Raw genomic sequence first — 23,356 nt, 5'->3', positions numbered from 1 at the left:
TTAAACACAATGTTGCTGTGAAACTGAACTTTAAGTGGCTTTAGAGAGAAAATTAACAATAGTTATGACGCAGGGTGGCTTTTGTTTTTGTTTTTACCTTATCTTAAAAAGCCGTGTCCTTTATTCCACATCAGTCAGGTGAGCCCAAATATTTAAATACAGCTGTCTACTCCAAAGCTAAGCTGCCAACACAAAACAGACTGATACAGTCATGTTTTACATCTTCATTTCATACCTGCAATCAGCTGCAGCTTACATATAAACCTAGTTTATGGGCTCAGTAAACGATGCCAGTAAATTACCAGCAAACCACTACCAGTAAAACGTGCTCATAGTGCACTTTGATTGACCTCTCCTGGACATTTATTTATGTGAAATAAAGGTCTGGTGCAGTAATAAGAGATGATAGAGGATGTCCTTATTAGCAGTGGAACTGTTGCGATTGTAAGTTATAAAATGAATATAAACTGAGCATCAAATATTCAATGCCTACAGGCTTAATAGGTGGCTGTGAAAGTTAGCTTCAGCTAGCTCTTCATGCTGTTAGCACAAAATAAGGCCGGGCCCATTGGAGACTCCAGAAAGTTGCTCGTCCCAGCCAGGAAATGGTTAAGCTCCGTACCTTCCAAGAATTGTTGATTACTTTATTCATTTTGTGCGGTTAAAAAAAAAGAGGTAAATTGAGTTAATTAGTGAGTTTTTAGAGATTTGGGGAGAATTTGCTACCTTTGGAAAGAGCTTTGCTTGCATTAGCTCCTTCCCCCTGTTTCCAGTCTTTATGCTAAGCTAAGATAACCGGCTGCTTGGACTTTAACACAGGAGACTGATGTACTCTATTTCAAAAGGGCGTGAAGGTGTATTTTAATTTTTGAAACCAATTAAGTATCATAATGTCAGAAAGACATTTACATTTGTTTGGTGTATCATTTCTGTTTCAATGTTTATATCTGAATCTCCTGTAAAACCTTTGAAATAAACTCAGTTAGTCTCATGAATTCATTTAAAATGTTGGTGAAAAACAATTTAAGCGTAATATCACTTCAACATCTTAACAGAAAGATATGATAGTATACATGACGTTACCATACAGCTTAGAAAAATCACTTCAAATTAAAGCTGCAAGCAGCAATGATTGGGCCCTCGCACTGTGCACGCGTTGGGGCGTCATAATAAAACTGATTTACAGTGTTGTCAAATCATGCTTTTGGTGTATATGTCTCATTTAATCTGTAGGTCTTGGACTGCTGACTATAAACAAATGAGAGTGGTGTCGATGTTAAATAGCCTAATGTTGAACAGTGTGCACATCCAACCCCTGCTGGGGTCCGGTGCAAAACTAAATTTAAAAAAAAAGAAACAAAGGAAAAGGATACTGCTTCCAAGTTTTCATTAGTGTAACATTTCAACCTGTGAGGTCTTCATCAGACAAACAAGGTTTTCATTTCCTAAGTGGTATCAATGTTCTCCTCCCACTCTCAAAATCAAAACTGAACATATTCTGTAAAAAGTTCAATATGCAAACCACAAGAGCTGCAGTTTTTTTGGTAAAGGTACAATGTGTGATAAAACACAGTGAAGTACTGTGGTGCTGCAGAGATGCCCTGGTCCACTTATCTTGTTCTCCAGATTTAAAAAAACATGTTTGTTTGGTACAGACTAAAAATGAAATTTGCGATGCAAAAACAATAATTCCCACTAGTCATGACTCAAATCACAATCTCAATATCTGTCATAATAATTGCAATGTGATCTGTCTGAAGTGTGTAGGAGAAACTACGGTGGCCTCAAAACTTGAAACAAAAAAAAGTCCCTATCTACAGCCAATGTTTTGTTTGTCCATTCTGGGCTAGATTAAAAATGGCGGTACAACATGGCGTCCTTTGCAGAAGGTGACCCGCAGCATCTGCAGATACAAACGGCTCATTCTAAAGTAAACACAACGCTTGCTATATTCATTCTGCCAACAGATCCTCTTAAATGTTCCACACTGGACCTTTGAGCATAATGGCGCTAAGATCCCAAATTCCCTTAATTGACAGACTTCCAGGGCAAAGTGGGACCCCTTTCCCGCCTTAAAAGCAATTTATATTACTTCCTTCACAGCCTGGCACCTGTTGCCAACCCCGCCACAGAGACCAACAGGTAGGAGCGGACGCACAGGGGGAGGGCGGGGCTGCATAAGACGGACCGGGGGTGGGGGCGGCTCCCGGCGGCTTTTCCAGCCAATCACCGTGCGTGATCGGGACAGCGGCTTTCACGGTGCCAGCTGAGCTTCAGGTCAGAGACTGGGCCGCAGCAGTTTCGAGAGTTTTCAGACCAGCAAGCGCGGAAAAGTTTTGACAAGCGGACCTTTGCGTGCGGCTCCTGTCAGCAGCAGCCCCAGCCTGTGCGGAGCCTTCCTGCGGGTGAGAGGCTGTACAATCCTCGGCAGTGTTCTGAGACTGTACGGCCCCCGATCCCCCTACAAGCCTGGCCGCTCACAGCCAGCCGGGTGTTATGGACTAACCAACAGGTTTCATCTGTCAAAAAAAAAAAAAAGAAAAACTCCTTTTGACTGTAAAGTTGGACTTTAGTTGTAGACTGTCGGGGAATTACAACACTGTTATCGTGCATAAGAGAAAAAAACATGACGGCCGATAAGGAGAAAAAGAGGTAAGACGTTTTGATTTCTTCCTCTCCTTCTCTGCTTTAAAATGTGCCGTTGGTTATGGGTTTATGAAATAGATGAGTGTGTGTTTATGTAGTGGGGAAAGTGCCTGACAGTTGGCTACTGTGGCACAGAGGGAGACCTGTTGCTGCAGCGCTGCATGTGACTTGGCCTGAGTCTGTGCTCTGATGGTGCTCGTTAGGAGTCACGGTCACAGCTAATGGCTTCATAAGGAAGCTTTGTGACAACGTTAGTGTGTGTTTAATGCAGTAATGACACGTTTGGGTGTGATTAGACTCATGTGAGGTTAGTGGGTCGTTTGATTTGTAGTCTGTAATTGACAGGACGTCTGGTTTGTTACAGATTGTCACTGAGTTTAACCAGATTGAATTCAGGCTGTCACTGCGATACACCAGATTTAATTCCGATTTGGGATATTTCTGAAATTCAATGCCGCCTTTTAAAAGGCTTTAAACTAGGTTCTTAGTTTTTTTTTTAGACCTGAAAAAATCTAACCAAACAAGCCCCAATGTTAATCTAGTCTAAACAGGTGGATGATGTCAGAAGAATTTGAGAATAAATAAGCATTTTCTTACAAATAAAGCCCCTCCTGAGGTATCTCCTTCCATATTAAGTTGTCTTGTAATAAAATCGCATTAGCCTTTGCTGATTGTAGGTGTGTACATTTGTGAATATTCTCTCAGGGACAGAGAACAACATTTTTGAAATGGTAGCTTCTCAACATGAAGCTTTAGTTTCTTGCAAACTTTCACACATCCACAGAAGACATTTTACTTTTTTCTAGAGGGGATTCTCAGCATCTTTCTCATAATAACTGTGATTATAATTACTTATTATATATTTTTCCAATAAACTTTAGTGCTATGTGTTGGCAATAATCTGGCAATATGATATGTATCACAATACAGGGGTTATGATTAATTATATTCCGATACTGTAAAAAAGGCAGTATAGTGTGATTGCTTTCCTTAATTTTAGGAAAACTTTGGATGTGTGTGTCGGTGTCCATGTGTGTATCTGTCCTCAGCTAATCTCGCATACTACTGGACCCATCGGCCTCTTGTTTTTTGTGCACATTTCTGACTGCATGCTAAAGGACCTCTTGTGGTTGTGGGGATTCACAGTGTTTGAAAAATATCTTTCATTGACTGCTGTACATCTCCATTGAATCCTGATTCTTCACTCCATAGGCCCGGGAGGGGACAACGTCCATGGTGTCCACGTTAGTGTTTCACTTTGAAATTGACATTTTGGAATTATCCAGGGCTTGTTTCCATATAGCCTGTCCACTCCGGTTGTCTCCCCTTAATTCCACCACTCTCATGCATACACACTTGACTCCCAGCCCGCCCTGCACTACCTGTTCCCCACCCACATGCCCCCAGACACACCTGGTGGAGATCAGTCTTAGTAGAGGTAGATCTCAGACGTCTGGCTCAGGAAACTTCTAGAACTGCAGGTATCTTTTAGTAGCTGTAAGTCTGCTTTCCTGTCGAGGCGATTACAGCTGCTGAATCACAGCCTGCAGTTCTGCTAGATGTCAAAAAGCGCTGCTACATATTTGGTTATATAATTGGCAACATTCATGCAGCCTTGAAATTTTGGTCTGCTTAGTCAGCCGAAGCAGCAGATAATGACGGGTCCTGAAATCAGCTTGTCACACTTTGATTTGCATGGGGGTTGTTGTGCAATAAGACAACAAAAAAAATGAATATGTGAAATATTTAAGCTACTTAATCATTTAGCCTCTCATGTAATAAGTAGGTATTTGAGGTACATGTTTCCCCCTTTTAAATAACTTCTTTATTGGTTCGTCACTGTGTCTTCCTGCAAGTACCACCCTGCTTTTCGATTGTTAATTGTTCACAAGGGGTGATGAGGTCATTAGCCTAATCTTGCGTAATAATACTTTAACTCGTTTTAGCTTGTCCCAGTTTCTGTCACCATAACAGCTACTTAATCACACCTGTCAGAGAGAGAGAGAGAGAGAGAGAGAGAGAGAGAGAGAGAGAGAGAGAGAGAGAGAGAGAGATTTAACATCTTACCTGTGAAAAAACACTCTCTCTCTCTTTCTGATCCAACCACGCAAAGATTCAAGCCAAGGAAAAATCCACTGTGAACGCAACAAATGGGACATTTAACTATGTGTAAAATGAGTGAAAAAAATCATCTTTATTTTTACTTTCACACCACTAGGAGACTAAAATTGATTTCACTCAGCAGAGTTGGGTTTGCCTGACGCCTTCTTGTCTGTCCACCCTTGTGACTCTCTTCTCTCCACCTCTCGTCTAACAGCCGCTATCAGATCAGGCCTAAACATGAACAGAGCAGGTATTAAGACAGAGGACAGAGACACTGTGGACTCTCTGTCATCAGGGATGAAAGCGAGAGAGAAACGGGCAAAGAGAGAAAATGACATTTAGAGACAGAAAGTGAGATGAGTCCTGGAGGATTTCCTGTGGCTCGTCAGTGCCTTGGTGCTTCCACCAGAGAGCTATCGGCCATTTTAGGGAAGGAGACCTGCAAGTGTGTCTCTGTCAGGCTGCAGATGAAAAGCGTCTCTGTGTGTATGTATCTGTGTGTGCGTGTTGGTGTGTGTAAGTGTGTGAGAGTTCACTAGGTTTTGTCTCCTCATTGGTGTGTTGTGTGTTTTCCTCTGTCAGTGTGTTTGTCTTTGCATTACACGGTAGCACATCGTCACTGCTCCTGCCTGGGAGTCATAATTGCTCTGATAAGTTGTATGATTCATGGCAGCTGCCTGGCAAACACACGCTATGTTTATTTGAGATGCAGCGGTTCCAAACGGTTTTATTAATATAACTTGTGTTGATATGAGGGGATTAAATCACTGGAATGTCTTTATGTGATTGTTCACTTACTGTCAAAATGCAATGCCTGTCAACCCAAATCTGTCTCAACAAAGATATTTTATGTCGGTGATAAAAACTACTCAGAAACTACGGGCAGGGTGTTTCCTCAATGGAGTGTGTCATCAGTGACACCAGAGTGCATTATACCGTGGCAGAGAGCAGAGCAGATTAATTGTTTGGTTGATAAAATGTGAGAAAGCAGTGGTTTCCCCTGGGAATCAATAAAGTATATCTGATTGTGAAATGTCTTGTCCGAGCAAAATTTCAACATATTCAGTTTACTATCAGAGAGGACCAAGAAAACCCTCAAATCTGCATATTTGAGATGCTGCAACTAGAAAAATGTTTCAGTTTTTGCTTAAAAAGAGATTTGACGATAAATAAAATGTTGATAAATTCACTATCCAAATTAAATAATAATAAATAATAAACAGCAGTTGACCAGAACTAGGACCCATCACAACTTTCCAGAGCTTAAGATGATGTCTTTTTCATTTTTTATCTTGGACCAACAGTTCTAAATGCCCAAATATTGAATTTGCTATCTTAGCCATATTTCAGAAGCTGTAACCAGTAAATCTGTGGTACTTTGGCTTCAAAAATGACTTCAGTGATTAATCAATTATCAGAATTGTTGATGACTAATCTGTAAATTGCAATCTATTAATGCAACAATGGTAATAAACAGGGAATGTAAACTTAAGTGTTTCCAATATTTTAAGACAAAATCTCAGAGTCGTGGAAGACTCCTCATCACACTCATCATGAACATGCGTCTGAGTAAACGTGATGCTAGAGCCGAAGCAGCACACAGTGTGACATTCAGAGTTGTGTCTGTGGACTTTAGTAGCAGCATGCTGACATTGCTGTTGAAGGGTCTGGGTCCCATCTTTTGCAAGGAGTCAACATTAAAATAGTTCTTGTATAACCCTGATCCCATGAATTTGCTGAACCCTAAAAGCTGTAACTTGTTTGTTAGAGCAACCGGTAGCTCCCAGATCTCAACGCAGCTCAAAGGCGACGAGGCGAAGTGTATGATTGGAATCTTTTGTGGCAGTAATGGGTTGGAAGGCAAATTAGCATTTATAATGCACAATGGTGTGAAATTTGGTTACGATCATATTTTACTTGGCAGCATCAGCAAACACCCGAGTGGTCAGACAGGTTTTAGGTCCCCAGCGTTGTTTGAAAGTTAAAACATTTTGCACACACAGCTACAGACTGCTGGTCAAAGCCAAGAGACAATTTTTTTACATTTACCCAAAGTAGAGAGTATAAATATCTCATATATGAAGCTAAGAGATCTGATAAGTTATGCGAGACATTTGGAATCAGGCAAACTGCGTCATGTTCATCATATCAGAGGTTAAACCCACAGCCTGCTGGCACACATCCAGTTTTTGATCAGTCTAACTGCAGTAAACACTCCGGTGTTTGTTGTGGTCAGTCAGCCGTTACCACTGTTTGACAAAGTAACACATTAGCAGTGTTTCCCACGTTACTTTTCTGCCACTGACTACATTAAAATAGATTTATTTTGACATGCTGGCTGACAGATACCAGAAAAAAAATAAAAAGTTGAGGGCCCCACTCACTTCTTTCAACATGTGATTCCACTGGAAACAATGTTCAAAGGTCAGAGTCCAGGGCAGCTGCCAAGCAGATATACATTACCTGACCGTGGAGAGATTGATCCATGTGGTGTATTTTTTTGTCTCTTTTTAAAACCTCTTACCATTATTATAGCCGGGTGGGGTGTAACAGTACATTCTGGCACAGTATATGGCAATAGAAAAATGTGACTATGAATTTGGGATTCATTTTCTTCTAACCTTTTTTTTTAAATGTAAAAATAGAAAAGTATTTTCAGTCGTAGGAGATCTCTTGAATTTTGCATTAACATCTAAAGGAAAACCTACTAAAACTATCATTAAAACAAAGAAGTCCAGTTATGTGCATTTTATGACAATTGTAGGAACATTAAAGAATCTTCCACTGTCACTGCTTTTTTATCATTAAAGCTTTGTTAACAAAATATAGTAGGTGTATTAACTTGCGTACCTTGCATCACGCTGAACCTTAAACCCTTGATAATGAGTCAGTACACAAAAGATAAAACAATTTGCTGTCACCATCATGACCATTGACCCTGTTGTCATCAGTTATATCATCTTCTTTATCTAAACCAAGACATACGGCGTCTATTATGTTTGCAAGTGATGAAAGATGGCATGCGTCTTCAGTTCTTGTCCAAACATTATTAAAAGTGGCTTAACGAAAAGATTTTTAAGGTAAACTTCTGTGGCGAATGAACTTTCACACTCAGCTGGATTTTATCAAGGTTTGCAAAAAAAAAGCACAATAAAGTAGTAGGGCTTCAACTAATTATTACTAATACTACTACTTTATATTTTCATTGTTGATTAATCTGTAGATTTTTTCCTTGATTGATCCATTGGTTATTTGGTCCATAAAATGTCAGAAAATGGTGAAAAATGTTGACCCCAAAGCCCAAAGTGACATCCTTATATGCCTTGTTTAGTCCACAACTCAAAGATATTCAGTGTACTGCCATGGAGGACTAAAGAAATTCTGGGATACAGTATATTAAAGATGTGTAAAGAGCAGTTCTCACAGTGATTTCCCATTATTCTCACTGGATCCAAAAAAATGTAAATTATGCAAACATTTTGTTGGATTGCTGCCAAAGGTCATAAAACACTGATCCTAATGCAGCTGCTTCTTTTTATATATAACGTGTGTGTGGTGTAAATGCTGAACGATGAGTTTGAAGCACTTAATTGATCTCTTGGTTTAAAACGTCTACTAAAAACTCATGTGTTTAGCTACTTATTCTTCAGTTTGCTGCTCCTTATTATGGACTGCATATTTGTGTCCCACTCTGTTGTGCTAACTAATGAGTGGAGAAGAGAGGGGCAGGGGAGGGAGGAGAACAAGTTGCCAAAAACAAGACACAGAGAACAGAAGGGGAGGACAGACCGTTGTTAAACAAGACAGAGCGATAATCAGCTGGACGAGAAGTGATGTAGACGAGCTTGAATCAGTAAGGAAAGTAAAGACGGACGACAGCAGAAGACGCAGCTCCGGTGTCCGAGTGTTCAGGCCTGTCAACTCAGCAGTTCATATCATCGCAGCTCTCCGCAGCGAGCCGAGGCCTGGTTGGCACAGCGCCGCCGTGCCTCTTTTGTGTGCTAACCCCTCGGCCTCCCAACACTACCCAAACATCACGCCACTTACAGCAGCTTCTCAACCTGCCCTCTGAAAGACAGAGGAATGCAAGGAGGGAGAGAGGGGAGAGAGAGAGAGAGAGAGAGAGAGAGAGAGACTCAAAGGTCCAAAAGTGGAAAGTCTATAAGTGGATTTACTGGCTCTTGTAAAGATGATGGGAAGCAGTTAAAGTCATTAACTCAAGTACTGTGCCGTTTTGCCATTTTTTTAAAGTCAGTTTATTGATATTTAGTTTTTATCCATTGACCAAAGGCTGTAAAATCTCAGGAAATAGTGACAAATATCCATCACAATTCCCGAGAACCGAGAAGGTGTCTATAAAAAAAAAAAAAAAAAAGTAAAATACAGTTATATAAAGAGAAAAACAACCAATCCGCACAAACTGGAACTAGTTCGCTTTTTGCTTGAGAAATGACTATTAATCATTGATCTAAATAGGATCATTTTCTGCCAATTGACTAATTTATAAATCGTTTAAGCGCTCGCCATCCTACAAGCTGGCTGCAAGTCTTTCAGGCCAAGCTGCTGTTAAAATGATGCAAGATTTTTGCTTTGAAAGCCGCATTAATATGTCTGAGACCAAATCCGTGCACAGCGGTGTGGCTGAGTAAGCCCCGCCTGTCGCTGTCTTTTTTTTTATCCTTTAATGTTTCAGAATTTCAAAACTTGCGACTTTTTACGTCTGAGGTCCAGTCCTTTGCAAAATGTTCACCCAAAACGCATCAGTAAAAGGATCTGTGATATTGTATTTCATTAATTTCACTGACAATGGGAGGAACTAAAGCACAATTTAACTTTTTTAAGGGCACTCACAGCACCTGGTTAAAGTTAGGGAAAGATTGTGATCGTGCTTTTTCTTCCTGAACAAAGGTCTGTGTTTGTACGCTCACCATCCACCCCCACCGCCTCCTTAACTTAAGAACGTAGCACTTCCCTCACTCAAAACAACCCATTTCCAGTGGACAAAATCCATGCAGCTATTATGTTTCGTCCAAACCAAATTTGGCATAACACCTCTAGTAGCAAATGAATAATATGAACACTTTAAAGGAGACACGGTTGGCCTGAAAGCTGCAAAAGAGCTGCAAAACTGACCTGTCAATTCTTGTTTATTTTTGTTAGTCTAATGTTCAATTTCATCGGGAATCAGAAGAATGAAAAGATGCCTGTCATGGAATAATGCTCCCAGTAGATAATTTGTTGACTAAATGCATCATCTTTTGCTGAGGTTTCTCTTTCAAGTGAGCAATCAGCTTGTTTAGGGGCTGTTATAGAAGTGGACTTTCCCGAAAACCACTGTCATGGATCCTGATGGGGAAAACACTACTTGAGCCTGGAACAACAGTGATGTTTTACTTTTGGTTTGATAACTTACAAGAATCCCCTCATCACTTAATGATTCACAGAGCTGAGCTGAGTTTAGTGATAGAGATCATGTATGGCCCGAGTTTATTTCTTTCCCCCAAAAAACACAAACTCAAGATTAACTCAGACTCAGCTCCAAACATGTGATAGAGAGTTAGTTATTTTTTTGCCCTTCATTTCCAGCTCAAACAAACAGCAGCTTTATATCAGTAGCAACACTATAGGCCACTTGAGTGTGTTTGTCAGTTTTGAATGAGTCTCTGTGGTTAAGAATCTGTCTTTGTACTATGAGACTTCACTGTTTGTGTTCGGGCTTTAAAGCTCTTATTCAGGGTGTAAACAAGTGAGAGGAAGATGAAGAGAGGAACACAGGGACACAATAGAAGCGGGACAAATAGGAGATTAAAGAGCGTAGGGCTGGTAAAAGATTTACTGGAGCGAGTGAGAGACTTGGGGTCATTAAAGTGATAGAGATACAGTATGTTTCCCAGCTGTGTGTAATTGTGTGGTTTATAGTGATTGAACAGGGCCGTTTGCGGGGGAAAAGACTGGCTTTAAGTTTTAACTGAGGCTGCTGCTACTTGTGAACAGTGGTGGACTAGACTAGATTAGTCTGTGTAGATTCAGAATAAAGTTTCAGACCAACAAACATTGAACACATCACTACTGAGAGCTCAGAGTGGAGATTACAGGAGTCGTACAGAATTTAAAGGCGAATGAAGTGGTGATGGGCACATTCAGCAACAGGAGGCAGAGGATTGTTTGTGTTTTGTTTGTATAATTCGGTACCATACTGCATGCTAGTTAGGGCTGTTAAAACGGTCATAGTATAAAGCACACAGAAACCTCATATCTCCATATTTTGCCTATTTTTTCATAAATCAACGCTGTTGGTTACCCTTAACTGTGCGTTTGACAAATATTTAATGATTTTAAGTAATAAAACCAGCAATACCGACTTGGGCAACGCAGTGTTCACTTTTTAAAAAAACCCACAGGATTTCTTTCATTTGCTGAAAAGTAACTGTTAAGGATGTACAACGTTTCCGCCTGGCAGCGACAATATGCCTAAAATTTTAATAACAAAAGATCTGCATTTATATCTATTACAGTCCCTTTAACACCCAACGTCATAGCTATTTAATATTTTGGGGTTTAAACACCAAGATAAATACAGTGTTTGATACATATGAGAATTGATATATTTACGTTTACTAATAATCCAAAATAAAAGGCACTTGGGCAAATATGATTGTTTTTGGTTATATATGACAAAAAGGGCAATTGCAACAAAAGGTAAAATTACTGGTAAACTTAAGGCCCTGTGGGGTCTGGAGGCCCCTGCACAGTGAGGGGAAACAGCAGGGGAGGAGGGGAGGTGGTCTGGGAAACCACTTCTGCATCTTTCCATTGTTATTTTTATCTCATTCATTCTCACCCCCCCACTCCTCCTCCTTTCTTCATCCTTGTTCTTTCCGTTTTGTTATTTTTTCCCTCTGTGTCTTTTTGTTCATATCACATTCTCTAATATTTATCCCCGGCTGCCAGCTGTGCTGTTTGCCTCTCCCCTCTCACTTTGTTGTTGTTGCGTCCCCCGTTCCTCCATGTTTGAGGTCATTTAACCAGGCGTATATATTCCCCTCTCTCCCCTCCTTCAGAACTCTGTCTCCTTGCCATTTCCTCTTTCCCATCCGCCAGCTCCCCGTCTTCCTCTTCCTCTGCTACCAAAATGGCCAGGTTCCACGATCCACAGAGTGTCACCTGGCTGATCTCCAGGTCTATGAATGTCTAGCTCCTCCAAGTCAAGTTAGGTCAAGTCTTCTTCTTGTAGTTTCTTTATTAGCAACGCCATTTTTTATTTTCCAGTCGTTTGGTTCTCCAATATGAATTTCGCTGTACTGCAAACTAGTAGATAGTAAGAATATGGGATCTGTCTAGTCAGCTACTCCAGCCCAGTATGCATAGGGTTTGTTTTATTTGCACATATACAACATCTAATAACCAGATAATAGAGATAAAACAGGAGAGGTCAACAAGCCACAGGCTTATACAACAGACCTGCACTCGGCTCCAAAGGACAATAATCAGAGATTAATACACGATTTAACAAAGAAGAAAAGACAAAAGAAGACTTCAGTAAACGACAATTATGTAAATATGAAAAAATACATATATCAAAAGAAAGATAGAATTAGAGACAAAAGAGAACTATTTAGATATCATGAACAAAATGTGATGATCGTCAAAAGATAGCGAGCTCTTGATAATGTGTACTTTGGCATTCTAGATCTGTACACGATGATATCTGAGGGAAGACCATGTTTCATTTTGTAAAAAGGAAGATAATCAACCTGACTGAAAATGAATGTGAGAATTATATTAAAAGACGTTCATATTGGATGACTCCGAAGAACATGAATTGGGCCAGTTCAGTGCCACTGCAGGAAGAATTGTGTCCTTTATTTGGCAAGGCAGAAAGTGCGGATGTGGAGGTCAGGGTGGTGGTATGTCCAGCTTCCATGTTTGTTTTTGTTTTTACTGTAACCACAATCTTTGTGCCCTGTGGAGTTTTCTTGTAAACAAACAAAAGCTAAGTTTACATTCAGTGTTTCTCACCAGAACACACCATGTGTGTCCTTAAGGTCTAACAAATACTAGGTACTTTAAATCCTGCATTGTTTACACCCGTGTTTGTTCGTTAGCTATCTTCTTCTTCACTTCTTGTCTTTACACTCAAAAATATAAAAATGTCGCTCCACAGCGCTGCTAGTGGTAAAAAATTCAACAGGGCACCTTTAATCAGAGGTAAACATCATAGAGGTAAACATCATAGACCGTGAACAGTAAAAATGTCACAAATGTAATCAAGGGTTTTGTAAAACTGTCTAATATCCAGTGTCAGATTTATTTAGTGCTTTAAATGTTCCAACATATTTTGAGTGTAGGGAAAGTAAACTGATCCAAGTTATTCAGTTAAAATCCATAGATGGAACAGAGCCTGCACATCCAAAAAACATTTGTGTTTTTTATGTTGATGATGTATTTTTGGGCTTTTATTGCCTTTATTGGACAGTAGATGTGACAGGGATGTGGGGAGAGAGAGGGGATGACATTCAGCAAAGGGCTGCAGGTTGGAATCGAACCCATGTCGCTGCTGCAAGGACTCAAGTAGATGGGGCACTCTACCAGATGAGCTACCAGGGTGCCCCAACACCTCAGTTTGTACCACTTTCATCCCAAAGACAGTCTTCCTTTATTTTTGTCCCACCTGTTCATCAAGAGCTTTCTCCCTCAGCCTAATTTTCGACCATTTTGGACAATTTTCCTCTGCAAAGTAAATTTGTTGACTCTAACAAGCAGTGAAAACAGCAGAGCTGAGAGCAGCTGAGAGCCGGACACCATTCACAGGATTGACACTGTATCAGAGCTTGTTTTCTACCTTCAGATGAGGATTTTTGCTGCCTGAAAAACATGTTAAAAAACACTTGTTCCAATGTTCCAAGATACAGCAGATAGTCCCCTCAGAGTAAACATTCAACTTTTACCCAAAATCTTAATGCATTTGCAAAGACGTTAGTTAACATACAGACTAATACTAAGAGTAATGGCATGCACTTAAATTCTTTTTAAATGCTTTTTTCACTTTCTTGCTTTGGCTGCATTGCAGAATGAAAACGGCACTGTAAACTGGTATGTGAGAACGTTCAGTAAGTGCGGTGACAAAGTGAAAAACTGTACGAGACTTGCATTCCTTTCTCTTTAAGTCTCTTTAATCCCTTTTTACAGATTACACTATTACTCAGTCCCGTTTTCAGTTAGCATTTCAGGACAAGTGGTAAAAGACTGCTTTCTCCCTCTCTCCTCTTTCACCTTTGTCATCACATCTCTTTAGCTCTATTCTAAAACACAAGAACTGTAAGTAACTGTATCGCTAGAGAACGTGCACAGACTAGATTTTCTACATGCAGGAACAGTGTTTCAGTGCCGCTGCAACTGAAACCAAAGCTTACCTTTCCCCTTGAGAAGTTTGTTTTAAACCTTCCTGGTATTTTTTAACACTGTTCAGTGCTCCAAGGCTATGACATTATTTAGCTGGCATCAAAATGAATGCAAACAGATTAACCAAAGGTTAAAGTTTCCCCCAGATACTACTGATTAGAGCTGGGTAATGAACAGAAAACATACCCACACTGACATTTAGGAACATCAACCCACAGATGCTTTCTTTAGCTGTTGCCTAAAACCAGTGACTCATTCCAGCTCATCATACCTTTGTCCTACACTTTAGTCAGCTCTCACATTATGGCAAAAATATCTCAGCTTAGACATTTAACCCTTTTTTTATTTTGTTTTTGTAAAACGCAAAATAAGCATTTGAATAAACTTGATACATGTTAAAATATAATAATAATCTTCTCTAACTTTTTGCTAACAGTATGAATAATAAACAGATACTGGTGGAGCTTTCAGTGTTCTTACATTAAAGCAATTTGTCTCTTTATTTTCTTTAGTTTTTTATTTTTCTTACTTGCTCTCAGTGGTATCTATCTGTGCAGATAGTCTTATTTTTTCTGCTCATACTCTCACATATCCATCTCTGAGATTTCTGCCTTCACCCCAGTACAATGGAGGTGAATGGAATTTAGTTTCCTCGACATATCACAATTGCCATGGTACAGGAACATTAGAACAGCGGTTTTCAAACCTTTTTCAATAATGTACTCCCTTTGAAATAATTTTTTAGCCAAGTACCCTCTAAAAACTGGAGGGAGAACTCTCCTTGACAAATAAAGACAGATGTTCTGCATGGCTAGATACCTCTAGAGGAGAGCAAGACGATTATATTTTAATTCCTCACAGTCTGGCTGTCTGTTTAAGTCTCAGCCGTGCAGCTCGTTTGGTATTCTGATGGAGGGTCCCGGTCTGGTCAGCTGATCTCCCTCACCACCTGTGCTGTCTCTGTCTCTTTCTCGCTCTATGCACCGCCTGTAGCTCTCACCCCTCTGTGCCTCTTTCAATCAGCCAGTCTATCCCGACCATCAGCGTGGCGTGGGAGGGTTTGTTTGTTTGTGCCAGAGTGTGTGTGTGTGTGTGTGTGTGTGTGTGTGTGTGTGACCTCTCTTTCATGGACTATCAGAATCATCAGCAATCTCCTGCATCGTTCTTCCCCTGATTGAGCCGAAGTCGGGGCCCCTGTCTGGGATAGCTGTTTGTTCGGCCGTGTGTGTGTGTGTGTTTGGCTGTGTTTCCAGAACTCTATGTTCCTCAGGATCACAGATTAGCCAGTACTGTATTGTTGCCCTGTGTTTGTGTTCGGCCAGGCGCCACAACTACAGGAAGACCCACTGTAAGCAAGGAAAGGTGTGTGTATATGTATGTGTGTGCATTTGTGTGTCTGCTTGGTTGTGTGTGTGCGTGTGTTTTGGGTGTGGGCAGACTCCTCCGCTTTTTCTGACCCTAAACCACCTTTATAGTGGAAATGAATGTCTTTTATTCAGAATGAAAATAAGCTGAAAATACACAAAGTATGTGTGATCCTAAAGGAGCAGTCCCAACATTTTGGACCGTGAACAGAGACAGAGGCCGCCCTAATAAATCACCTGGTATTAGATTCAGCCTTCAGTTCTATTTTAGGATTGGTTCACAATTTTTCAAGGATGTTTTAAGCTTGATATAAGCCTCAGGATAGCTTTGACTGTTAGGTTAGATGTGGGAAATTATATTTGGCTTCACCACAAACACACAATACAAAAGTACAAGTAAGACAATAACAAAAGAAGCAGTATATCAGGAGAGCTTGCAGTTCAACTTTTTTTGCGCAGAAGGATCTGTAGATTTTGTTCCACTGAGAGCATCTGCACCTTGATTGCTAGATGCCACTAAATCTTACACACTGGTCCTTAAAAAAGGTCCAATGGCTGAACAACACACACACTGTCATTTTCCCCAGTTAATATTTGTTTTTTGTTGCATCAAGAAAAGTTGTATGCTTCATGTCCAAATTAGCTTTTTGTCACTTACAGGTTGTTTTTGATCCACCTGTTTGGGCTGGAAATGTACTTTGCTTCATTTAAAAAAAGAATGAACAGATGACAGTGTGACTCAGGAGACAGAACTCAGAGTTACTGATTGTTTGGATCTGACAGAAGATAAAGCTTTTTTTTGGGTGCTAAGCTGGGCTAAATACATCCTGGACCTTTCTCTGAGGAAAAAGTGATACTGATCTTCAAACAAGTAGACCAGGTTAAGATGCAGTCAGATGTTCAGGCTTCAGTCAGCACCAGTGAAATCTCGGGCAGTGAGAAGAAGCTGATTAGAACATTACTAGTTACTGAGCAGAAGAGCAAATGATGTTATGAATTCACTGTACCTATGCTCTGGCACATACACACACACAGACACACACACACACACCCTGACACCTGCTCTGGTTGCGGGATCTGTTTCCTATAAGCACCCCTTGGCTTATTATCACAACAATCATATGGACACCAGGGGTTAATGTCGGGGCCTGTGTTTCTGTGCACTTGTTTATGTTCGTATGCATGTCACGTCTAAAAAATCAGTCAGCTCAGTCCGAGTTTGCATACAAGATAAGAAAACTGTAAGTGGGAAGAGGAAAGTTGGCTCAGTGTCCTCTTTTTAATGGCACCTAGTCAACATGCTGACTTAACTAACAGGAAAAGTAGAAACCCTCTGCACAGCACTCTGTATCAGGGCCAGTCAAATGATGTGGACCTTGTACTTATACCAACGTGTTTTTTTTTCTTTTTTTTTGTTTTACAATTTGCATGTCAATGAATGTACATGAAGCTCATTTTCTTACATTAGTGCATGAGCAGTGTCAGATAATTCTGAACAACACACACCTTATCGCCTCATGTTTGCATGCAGAACAGATGAAGCTTTGTGCAGCGCGGACAGAGTGCTGCAGGGGGAAAAGTGTATTAACAGTCTCATTACTGCCAGCAGAGAGGGGAACAGACACAATATGTCTGAGAGCAGCAGCTCTGTCCTCTCTGTATTGTTTTTCTTTGTTTGTTTTGGACTGAACATGAGAGTTGAGTACGTTCTGATCTTTTATTTTTGTGTTTGCATGTGAGTGCATGTGCACGTTTTGTCCCGTATCCCCTCAGGCTCCAGTTTGGACGCACTGATTGACGAGTTAATCACTGAGAGACAAAGACAAGAAAGACAAGAAATTGAAGGGTGCGAAAATGAATAAGCGACGAGGGCGGGAGGACATTTGCCCTCACGCTGTCGTCACTGGAAATCAGAAAAAGGAACGAAGCTAATTGACGTGTGAAAAAACATTTCGCAGGTAGGCAGATAATGTTGATTGATGGCTGCAAAACCAGTTATTAGACATCATATATAGTTGTACCTAACAATTAGAACCACAAAATTGTTTTTGATATTGTGCAGTTTGAAAATGTCTTTAATGTGGGCAACTGTGGCTGAATTACATGACAAATTATTACCAATCACCGATTAAAAAAAAAGTGTGTTTTGTCTTTTAATGGTTATAATCCAGCTTTAATTATTAAGTAATTCATTTGCATAATGTAACACCACCCCAATATATTATATAGACCCCATTGAGCAGAAACAATGATAACCATAACATAATCATAAATATTTATCCGTTGTCTGTTTGACAGATTGTTTCAGCTAAGAAATTGTGCAAAAATTAATAAATAAGTAAAAGAGAAAAAGACGTTTAAGAGGAAACAGGCAGGCATGATGTTTACTCCAAATTCTAAGACTACTGAGCCTGTCTGATCTGAAACTCCCTGCCCGAGGCTCTAAGACTCGCTGAATCTGTGACATCTTTTAAATCACTTCTTAAAACATAATTTTATTCTAGCACACACTTTAATTTCCCATCATGTTTTATCTGTTATATTTGTATTGTTGGTTTTAACATATATTAGCAGTGGGTATTTTATGCTTTTAATTTAGTATCTTTAATTTTTTAAAATGGGTTGCCCAATTGCGATTAGTTTTACAATATGTTTTATGTGTTTTATTGTTGGTACTTATTTTTACTGATCGGGGTCTTTTATTTTAATTCTACTTCACTTTTCTAAGACTTAATTCATTATTATTATTATTATTATCATTATTATACTAAGTCATTGAGTTTTATGCTAATAGTGGTTGGCAGCCAGTCAATAAGTATCCCTATTGACTAATGTTAAAGTAACATTGAGAGGTTGTTGTCTGTGAACAAAGAGACATTGCAGCACTATTATGTAGCACTCACTATCATCTTTAACCATAAAACCTTGCTGTCAGCACTGCTCCACACTCAGTGTAAGTCAGTCCATGTGCGTGTGTGTCTCTTACCTCACGTGTGCTAACTGGCCTTGTGACTCGCTGTGGTTTAGAGCGACAGCGTTATTTCTATCACAGTGGTTTCAGAATGCTAGGTATGCACTTTCTACCTGGCTCCCTCTCTGTCTGTTTATTTATCAGTCTATCCATCTGTAGTTGAAGAAGTATGCAAATAATTTACTGAAGCATCCATACAACTGCGTAAAAATAGAAGTTTAGATTTAGAAGTACGCAAGTATTGTCAGAAAAATTTAGAAAAGTAAAATGTCCCCTGTGACTGATATATTATTATATATGTCATTATTAAATTGTTAATACCGATGTATCAGTGCATCTTCAATAATAATAATGATGTTAAAATTAATAGAACAGAATAAATAGTTCATTAAATAAGAAAATGTGATAAGTTAAGATGTCTCTTCAGTGCTAAATGATCAATTCATTGACATCTGAAACGTGACAACAAGTTCCAGGTAGACACCAATATGTTGTATTTTATAAGCCAGTATATTTCTCTATGTAAAAACAGTGATGAACTTGTCAGATACAGTGAAAAGTACAAATTAGAAGTGTAGCAGAAGAAGTAAAGTACAGCCCTTGAATAAAAGTACCTGTGCACCACTGTGATCCAACCGTTTTTCATATCAAAAATCTCACGATCTCTTGAGCACAAAGACGACACCAACAATCCCGGCAGGCTGAAGGTTGACTTCAGATATCCTTTTAGGGCTGCGCTTGCGATGTTTGCGTGAGTGCATGATGATGAAAATAGATGGCAAACCCGCATTGCCGTGGCTCAGGTTGCTATTCTCACACGTCTAAAAGCAGTGTCATGATGTGCCAATGAATCAAAGCACAACAAAGAATCTTATCTCTGCTTTTACATCATTTTCTGCAGAGGACAGAAAGCCGAGCTGCAATCCATGGGATGTTTTCATTTCGGCACCTTTAACTGTCCCGTGGTTGAGTGATGTCAATACGTGTACTTCTCCGATTCTATTTTAGGTAACTGTATTCTTTCAACATTTAGAATAAAATTTCAGACTGTTTGTTATCATCTCATGGCGAGTGAAGCACCACTACTCATTAGTGGTGACCTCACTGTGTGTGTGTGTGTGTGTGTGTGTGTGTGTGTGTGTGTGTGTGTGTGTGTGCATTTGTTGGTCAGTGGCTGGTGTGACAGAAACCTGGTTTGTGGCATGTTTGACCTCTGACTTGTTTGTTTTTCTTCGTGTGTTAGTCTGTTGCTCAAGGGCAGAGTATGAATCAGGAGGATTCCTGCCAGTAGCAGCTGAGAGGACACGAGGGACAACACTGTGTGTGTGTGTGTGTGTGTGTGTGTGTGTGTGTGTGTGTGTGTGTGTGTGTGTGTGTGACCTTTTTAATCATCACAAGACACTGTTGTTACAGGCATGGTGTGTAATGGTCACACATCTCTAATTGGCTGCAGTTGAAGTGGTGTGTCACAAAGCTTGTGCGTGTTTGCGTGACAAAACTAAAGCTCACTATTGCCAGTACTATTTATGAATGACTTGTGAGGCTTGTGCGTAGCGTTAACAGCAGCACATACCTACGGTACTTTTCTGACTTTAGTTTGACCCTTGAAGGATGTTTTAAATTAACACACTAGCATATTGTGATATGATTATGTCAGAGATTCTGGAGTAATCTCTTTTTTGGAGCAAAAAACCTGTATCAGACACACATTGTTGTTCTGATATTATATTATTATTATTATATATGCTATTAATATTACTATTTGTATACATGTCTTAATATGTCTGGAGGGATGGATAGGGATAAAACATTTTAGACAGATGTTTGAATGAAAATTACTACAAGAACCCCATTTCCAGCCACAGATGAATTATTTATAAAATATATTCAAGTACAAAACTGTCTCTGTAAATCTAGCAAATATACTTTATAGCACAAGTTAGAGAAGAAATTAAATTTCCTTTATATATTTTTTAGTCCATGAATGTGTCTCAACCAGATCCAATGTCTATGTATATTTCTTAGTGGCATACTAAATATTCCCCTTAATTTTATTCCAGTTTAAAAACTGCACAATCGGCTTTTTTTTTTTAAAGAGAAAAGACTGTATTTTTTGACATTATAAGAAAGTTTTTATGGGAATAAAATAGATAGGCTTGATAAATAAACTGGCTGATGGTTCTTACTGGTGCCCTTTATGTGATAATCTTTTGTTTCGGTAAAAAACAGCTTTCCATCATGCAGCAGTGATCAAAGTGCCCTGTGTCAGTGAGTACCTTTTAAAAAATAAGAAAATAAACCCGGCCTGTTTTTTTGGGGATGTTTGATAAGTGTCCAAGTCTTACTGGGATGAGCTGAGTGACTGACTGGAACAGTAATTGGCTGAACTCAGATAGTTACTGTATTTTCCACATGGCTTGATTGCATGAACTCGGTACCCTCTGCAGCCAGACTGTTGTGTCTTGTCAAATATGTGTCTGTGCTGAGCAGCAACTACCAAAGGTAAATGCTGAAGTGCAGTTTATTTATACAGCACCTTTCGAAGACATCACAAACTTTGTCATCATAATTGAAAACAGACACAATATATGAAGTGTAATGCCACCAAAAAGGCCCGATCAGAAGAACTCAGGGACCTGAGGGCTGAGGGCTGTAGCAGATCAGCGAGGATCAATAATCTTTTAATGGGTTAGCGTTTTAATTTATAAAGAAATCAAGAAAAGTGTCACATGAGATCTACTGGTTCTGGTCAGAAGCTAGAGATGTCCTACTTTGGCCAGTAAAAAGGGAGGAGGGCTCCCACTAATGATTATTTTCATTATAGATTATGGATGGATATTTATTATTTATTAAATAAAATGTCAAAAGTAATTGTGAAAAATTCACAGCAGACTTTCCTAGAGCCCAAGGTTAGGGTTTTCAAGTTGTTTATTTATTAACAGGTTAAACTCTAAAGATATTCAATTTCCAGTTGTGTAAAACTGAAAAAGTCATGGATACTGCAAATGTTAAGCCCTTCTTCTTGCATGATAAATAACCAAAATTACTCAGTTATTGAGTGTTGAGTTGTTGTTTAGAGCCATTTAATCTATAAGTCGATTTGACAAAAATTGTTGCAGTCATTTTTCAAGTAAAAAAGCTGAATATTATTGTTCAATTTCCTCAATTAGGTAGATTTGCTGCTTTTCTTTATCCTATATCTTTATAAACTGAATATCTTTGGGTTTTTGACTTTTGTTTAAAATATAAAAATAAGACCGTTGAAGACATCACCCTGGGCTCAGGATAGTCATGATGGATATTTTGTTCAATAATGAAAGAATATTAGTTGCAGCTCTATCGTTCACTAAAGTGAAGTCACAGTTATCTTATGGTGACATGAATGCATGAATGATCACTTGCAGAGAAACCTGAGATACAACAGGCCTCACGGTTCTTGTGACAATGTTAATTTACTGACATGCAAACATATACAGGTGGTTCATGTTAAGGCTAATGTCCTTAACTTGTTTTTGGTCAAATATAGTCATTTTGGTCATCTGCAGTGTATGTGATTAATATTAAGATGTTTTGTAGTCAAAAGCTGTTTAATTCCATTGCTAGCACCTGCAACCTTTCTGCTTGATGAAGTCTCTTCAAACCAGAACTGTTACTCTTAAATTGAGATTTCAGATGTCAGCCCATGCACCTTTTTTAGTGTTATTTTTAATAATTTTAGCAAGCAAATAATCACTTCACTTCTGTGGACATCTTTTATAGTGCCTCCTGCCAACAACATGTGGGAAGTTATAGATTTTAGCTTTAATGATGATAATGATTTTCCCTCAACATTTTGCTGTCATATTAGTTGAGTAAAGAAAGAAGGGAGGAAGGATGAAAAGAAAAAACCTGGAAGGAAAGGCTAAAGCATGCAAAAAGAGCAAATAAACCAGCAGTACATCAGCACTGTAGTTGGGTACAGTACTTGAGTAAATGCAACTAATTACCTCTGACCTCTGCTGTCTGTGTGTCTGTGTCTGTGTGTGTGAACGTGAACGTGAGTGAGGGGTCAGTGAGTACATCAGAAGGCCCGATGCCCTGTTGAAGCGCCGTGACTCCTATTGTTTCGTATCCTGAAATAGTCTGCTGGGACCTGCAGCAACAATGGACCCAGACAATCAAAGAGTGGCACTACACACACACACACACACACACACACACACACACACACACACACACACACACACACACACACACACACACAGATTTAGGAGCTAGTTGAAGTTAGCTGTTCCAGTTGACTTGATTGAGTGGGAGCAGTCAGTGGTTATCTGCTCTGCTGTCTGCTGGCTCATCAGTAATGAGGGTTTGGGTGATTCTCAGTCGGGGTTAATGAGTTTAAACCTCAGAGAGACGAGCAGGGAGACAGTGATGGAACATACACTCGATGAGATAAGATAATGGTGCTTCTGTGCTCTGCCTTTCCTGTTAATTGTATGCTATCTTTTCCTTAATGTGTGTTTGCATGTTTGATTGTGTCTTTTTTATCTCTGTGTTTCTGTAGGGTCTAGATGGTAGCCGGAGGGTAAAATGTGATTTTACAATTTGAACCATTGTAACCACCAACACTGATGTTGTTGAAGGTTGAAATGATATTCACCTGTTTTTTTCTGTTTTGCTGTGTAGTTCAGTTTTCCCATGAAAATGTGTTTGAACAAGCGTTGCTCAGCAAGCTGTTTGTTGTGGATGGATTATGGAGCGCGGCGGGTACATTTTACAGTCCTTGTAGCCTAATGTTTTGGAAAAATAAGACTGTAGTACCAAAAATTTCATCATGCTCTAAGTTTTCTAAAATAAAGGAGTTGTTCTTGATTTTAAGCAAGAATCTCGC

At 39.5% G+C, this 23,356-nt stretch overlaps 1 protein-coding gene across 1 annotated transcript in view; it reads left to right on the top strand.

Moving 5' to 3' along the window:
- Window positions 1–2,250: 2,250 nt before the first annotated feature.
- The window catches only part of epas1b (endothelial PAS domain protein 1b), a 54,405-nt gene continuing 33,299 nt past the window's right edge, over window positions 2,251–23,356 (top strand). Inside the window, exon 1 of the mRNA XM_051380293.1 lies at window positions 2,251–2,652. Within this exon, the coding sequence (XP_051236253.1) occupies window positions 2,627–2,652 (26 nt within the window). The 5' untranslated portion in view covers window positions 2,251–2,626. The remainder of the gene's footprint in view (window positions 2,653–23,356) is intronic.

This window comes from Dicentrarchus labrax, unplaced genomic scaffold, assembly GCF_905237075.1.
Source record: "Dicentrarchus labrax unplaced genomic scaffold, dlabrax2021, whole genome shotgun sequence".
Classification (NCBI taxonomy): Eukaryota; Metazoa; Chordata; class Actinopteri; family Moronidae; genus Dicentrarchus; species Dicentrarchus labrax.
The sequence above is the reverse complement of the archived record's forward strand: the minus strand, read 5'-3'. Positions and strand labels throughout refer to the sequence as shown.